The sequence below is a fragment of the Oryzias melastigma genome, linkage group LG1, assembly GCF_002922805.2.
Source record: "Oryzias melastigma strain HK-1 linkage group LG1, ASM292280v2, whole genome shotgun sequence".
Taxonomy (NCBI): Eukaryota; Metazoa; Chordata; class Actinopteri; order Beloniformes; family Adrianichthyidae; genus Oryzias; species Oryzias melastigma.
In genome coordinates, this window is record NC_050512.1 from 12,000,092 (window position 1) to 12,006,091 (window position 6,000).

The 6,000-nt window shown below is 39.5% G+C and overlaps 1 protein-coding gene across 1 annotated transcript in view; it reads left to right on the forward strand.

Annotated features, from left to right (window-relative positions):
* The window catches only part of grin2ab (glutamate receptor, ionotropic, N-methyl D-aspartate 2A, b), a 131,745-nt gene that overhangs the window by 104,309 nt on the left and 21,436 nt on the right, over positions 1–6,000 (forward strand). The window contains exon 11 of the mRNA XM_024259644.2: positions 4,167–4,335. Coding sequence (XP_024115412.1) covers positions 4,167–4,335 — 169 coding nt within the window. The remainder of the gene's footprint in view (positions 1–4,166; positions 4,336–6,000) is intronic.

Below are 6,000 nucleotides of genomic sequence, written 5' to 3' on the forward strand. Positions count from 1 at the left end.
ATTAAAATGCAATTATGGAATGAAGGTCTGTCCATGAAGTGAATACACTGTATAAAAATAATCACGTGATGGTGAAAGACCCTTCTGACTGGTGTAGTGGTTAGGACTCTACCGTCACCCTGCTTCAGGCACCGGTTCAAATCAAATGGATGGATGGTGAAAAAAGCTGAACTGGTTGTTCAGTGAGTTTGTTAATTATTTCTGGAAAAAAGTGTGAAGGAACATGTTCTACAGTTGTTAGTTTTTCTAAGTAGTTCCTGGCATGTTTGCTTCTCTTCAAACCCCCTGGAACCCCCCACCCCCAATGCTTCTGGGTGAACAGGTTTGACAAAATTGGACACATCCAACTGTTAAAAATGGAGGAGGCTTGGTCGTGCTCTGAGGCTGCTTTGCTGCATCTGGCCCGGAGTGTTTCCAATCTGTGCGGGTGCAATGGAATCTCGTGACTACCGAGACGTTCTGGTGAGAAATGTGCTGCCTAAAGCGGAAAACTTGGTCTCAGTCGCAGGTTAAGGGTCTTTCAGCATGACAATCACCCACAACACAGAGAGGTAAAAAACATCCAAGAATGTCGAACAGCATTGGAATATTGTAAGTAAATCCTATTGAATATCTTTGGAAAGAGCATGCCACCTAGAGATGACACTGGGAGCAGAAAACTTACAAGAAATGAACCAAATTAACTGTTGACAGGTGTAGAAATCTCATTAATTGGTATATAAATATTTAAATAGACTTAAAAGGATAGGAAACTAAAAATATAGTTAATAATAATAACATATTTGTATCCAGGCTTTCTGCATTGTTTTTTTTTTTAAGTAATCTGTTAAACAACAACTCACTGTGTGATTTTATAGCTGCTTTTCAATGACATTTCATGTTTGTCACTTTAGTCAGTTTTTAGTTATTTTCAGAAACCTTTTAGTTTTTTTTATTTATTATTTAAATTCTTTTTAACATATATTTTCAAATCCTTCTCGGTGGTCTTTTAATAACGATTATGCCATTATTAGCCAAAATCTAAAACTTGGTGTCAGGTTCTACGACATACACTATACTACCAAAAGTATATGCTCACTCATCCAAATGATCATAATCAGGTGTCCTAATCAACCGGTTTGGCCACAGGTGTATAAAATCAAGCACTCAGATGTGCAGACTGTTTTTACAAATATTTGTGAAAGAATGTAGGCCATGTAAACTGACAGAGAAGGGTCAGCAGATGCTGAAGCTCATAGTGCAAAAGGTTGATGACTTTCTGCACAGTCAATTGCTACAGAGCGCCAAACTTCCTGTGACCTTCAGATTAACCCAAATACAGGATGCAGAGAGCTTCATGGAATGGGTTTCCATGGCCAAGCTGCTGCATGCAAGCCACGCATCGATGCAGTGGTGTCAAGCACATCACAACATGACTCTAGAGCAGTGGAGACACCTTCTGTGGAGTGATCCATCTGGAAATCTGATGGACCAGTCTGAGTTTGGAGGAGAACGATACAGTTTGGACCACATTGTGCCGTGTGTGAAATTTGTTGGAGGAGTAATGATGGTGTGGGCTTGTTTTTCAGGAGTTGGGTCACAAGCAGACATGTGTTCCAAGCACTTTTTTTATAATGAAAAATAATCAGCATTTTGTCTGACTTTTGGTAATAGGTCTGCACAAGCAATGAGAAAGTCTGAAATAGTGTTATATCTACTTACATAGTCATGTGATTTATTGCTACTTGAGGATTCGTGTAAAGAAAATGGTCGAGCCGGGGTGGGATTATATAAATGTTCTTCCTCCCTCTCTATTTTTAGGCAATCTCTTATTGTTTAGTTATCCTTTGTTTGACATGTCTTTATGGATGTAAACTTCTGATGATTGGCTGTATTGCACATTATTTTTTTTCTTATTGATTGCTTGAAATAAACCATTTCTAATCTAATCTAATCTAAAAACTGTGCACCAGAGCACAAACTAAGGTCCATAAAGACATGGAGGGCAGAGTCTGGTGTGGATGAACTGGACTGGCCTCCACAGAGTCCTGACCTGAACCCCATAGAACACCTTTGAGATGAATTAGAACAGAGACTGAGAGTAATGTAGTGTAGTTTCTGCAACACGGCAGTAGTTCATTAGAAATTAGTTTCTGATTTGTGGGCAGTACAGGTGATATGGAGTAAGCCTTGCTCCATTTCCCATTATCCGTCGGTTTACACATTCTTAAAGCCCCTCACAACCCCAAGCTAACATTACCAGTGCAACAAAAAATGGTGAGCAATAATGGAGTTATCCAGCTAAATATTTAATAGGGTTACACATTTGACAATTTAGGCTTTACCGAGAACCAGTTTACCATCCAAGTGCTGCACCAAACCAATGTCTCTTTTACGGAGCAGACACAGATCAGTCCAGAGTGATTACAAAAAATGCTTTTTGTTCTCTCGGTGGTTAGCTACGCCCCTAAGGACGTCTCCCTGTGTGGATCAGTTGTCAATGTGTTAAAACCCTGATGCAAATGCAGGGTCTGATTCAAATTGGTTTATGAGAAATGTAATGTGAGATGCAGTGGTATGCAATAGTTTTGATTCAGATGCCAGATCAGATGTGGAAAACAAAAGACAAACATGGATCTATTTGTCTATAAGTGGATGTATCAGAATGGAGCGGAGCAGGGACCTTGTGGCTTGATGTAGTAACTTGTACCCCACACCTATAAGTTTTTTGCAAAAGCATTTGCTACTGATTCACAACAATTTGAATAAAGGAATACTCAGAAATGCAATTTTAATCTTTATTTTCTTTATAGATGTCCTCCATTATGAGAAAATGCCCCAAGAACATGTCAAAAACACCAAAAACACAATTTTTATGGAAGTAGGTCTTTTTCACATGTAGCGTCTAATTTTCCTCACATAAATTCCCTCTTAAATTCTACATTATTTATTGTAAGTTCTCAATTTCATTTGAATTTTGTTTTTAAGTTTTATTGTCTCCTTTTTATGTTTTTTTCTAGATTGCTGTTCTTACCACTTTCTTTAAAGCCCCTATTTCCTATTTGCCTAAATCTGTGTAGCAACAACATTGGCAACATGATTAGCATACATCCCATCATCCATAAGTAATACAATTGCTGAGTCCCTGCTCAAATGTCGTTTTGTTGTCTCAGAAGTGAGCAATAAATCAACCAAACGCCGCTGTTACTGAGGGTCTGTTGTTGTCACTGTGTGCACTCTTATGTGTAAATGTGTGTGTTTGCATGGCGGCATAAGGACACAGAGGGGGCTCAGCTGTTAAGAACAAATGTATACAGAATGTGTGCATTCAAACACCTGAGGCGCAGACTGTACATACTTGCAAACACTGTGTAAATCTGCCTCTCTCTTTCATGCATACTGCGCTGCGGCGGGGAAACAGTTGACTCCCGCTCAGAGATCCTTTGATCCGTCACGTATCTTACCGTCGTTCTGCGTGTGAAACCTTCAGTTCTTCGTGAACTTTCTCTTAAATTAAAGTCAGATAAAATGGCAAGTAGAAAGGTCAGAGCTACAGTTGCAATCCATATATGCAACATCAAAAGATGGCTGACATGGGAATGGAATTACATTTTCATGGAAATGCTTTTTACAAAAGCTGTTAGGTTTTAATAGATTATGCGAATCATTTGATCCAACTATTCACTTAGTTTGCTGCCCTCGGGGAGGCCCGACAGAAAAGTTCACTTTAACGTTGGTTTTTCAGTTCATGCATGCTTTGTTTGCGGCGGCAGCTTGTAGGTATACCATGTGCTCTGGTGGGGAAGCAAAAGGGGGAAAAAAAGAGTGCAGGCAGGGAGAAAGAGCCGCAGAAGAGAGACAAGAAAAGGACAGCTGATATTTTAATCATGTAGGTTGTTTGCGTTGTAACTATTTAAAGCCTGGCAGCATCTGCTTGGTACCCCTGCGCTTTCATCTGGTTTGGTTAGCAGGCACTAAGGGACGCACACAGTCCGTCACACAGACCGCCCCGGCTCTGGTACAGTGCTTACTCTGCACTGTCATAATTCCACTTTTACAGTTTGATGGAACCACCAGATGTGGAGCGAACCGTCATCCTTTACACATTTGCTCGGCTTCATGTCCTGCCATATTAAATACATGACCTGATTGTGTTTTACTTTTTTTGTGTGTGTGTTTGTCTGCAGGAACAGCACAGCAGGAGGTGCCTATATCAAGCAGTGCTGCAAAGGTTTCTGTATTGACATTCTGAAGAAGATAGCCAGGAACGTCAAGTTTTCCTATGACCTATACCTGGTTACCAACGGGAAACACGGGAAGAAAATCAACAATGTCTGGAACGGCATGGTTGGAGAGGTACTGACTACTTGTCAGTTAACAATGACTGTATAGACTACACATTCTCACTCTCAACTCGTCTTATGTGGACATATGGTTTGCGCCCTCTTCGTGTCACTTTTTGACATTGTAGATATCTTCATCTTGTTGTTTTTTGACGTGCTGGCAGACAGGACTCCAACCCTCGGGACGCGGTACCAGACATGGAAGCGATACCAAGTTAGGGTACCGGTACTGGGTTAGGGTTAAGCTTCATTTCCACTGAGCAGTCCAACACTGTAAGATTTGATCTGGTATTTTGAGCAATTCCATTTCAAAATAGACCCATTAAAAAGTTGCGACCCAAACTTCTTGGGGCCACCATCCATTTTAGATCCATAGAAAAATAGAATGGTACGGCTGGGGCCTAGTCGCTGTTGTTACCCGCTGATTGGCAGAAAGTGATGACGACATTAGAAAGCAACAATATAGCACTAAGCTAGCGTTTCTGTTTTCCTCATTACAGTGATATTTTTCTTAGCCACCCCGATCTTCTTTTAAACAACATTAAGTTCCTGTTATGCACAATGTACACAAAGTAAAGCAATAAAAAGATAAACTGTTAGATGATGTTCATTGTTGTTGCTTTTCTAGTCATTGCACGGCAGTGAAGCACTGACACGGCAGTGGTCAGTGGAAGTAAGGCTTAACTGAGTGGAAATGCTCGCTAGAATTAACTGGTGCCTCATACTAGTCCTCCCGTACTGGACTGCTCAGTGGAAACAAGGCTTTGGATTACCGGTCAGGAACCGATTTCAGCACCGGCCCACATCCCAAGGGTTGGGGACCCCGAATTAATGCATACATTTTTCCCTGTCTGTTACCCAGTACTAAGAGGCCCTCAGACCAGTACCTGCCCCTGAGGTTAGGGACCTCTGATTTAATGGAAACAGCCAGCACGTCAAAACAGGATGAGTTGGGGACACCGAAAACGTCAAAAGTAAATGCAGAGGGGGCCCAAACCAGACGCCCATAAATGACGAGTTGGGAGTGAGAATTTGTTGGTATAGATGTGTCTGTTGTTCCATAACTTTACATGCAATCTCCTACATTTAAGTCAATTTAAAAAGATTTTGTTTTTTTCTGACTTTATTTTACTACTCCTCTGGTGATTTTGAATCAATCTTCCATCTCTGTTTGCACCAATCTCAATTCTGGAGTTCTTTATGCTTTATTACTTAAATGGCATTTCTTAAGTTAGATACCCCAACAAAATTACAAACACATTTATTTGTTTGTTTGTTTGCTTTTGTTTGTTTATTTCATCTGATGAAATAAGAAAAAGCATCATAAAGAAATGTATAACAATAATTGACTATAGGTCTATGTCTATAGGTCTTATTTTACTCTATTCAGTCCAAATTTACATTTAAACATTGAGCATTTGTAAAGCATTACAAGGCATAAACACATACACTGAAAACAATCAACTGTTGTAAATAGAAAGAAACACTACAATAAATATTGCCTCAATTTAAATCAAAATTATGAGCTATCTATATTCAAAGATATTTTATCATAACTTCTGACAAACTTCTGAAGTTCTTAATGGACTATCCATTCTTTATGTTATAATTTATGGATCACAAAGTTGACAACAACTGCATTTTCTAAACTAAATATATATATATATATATATATATA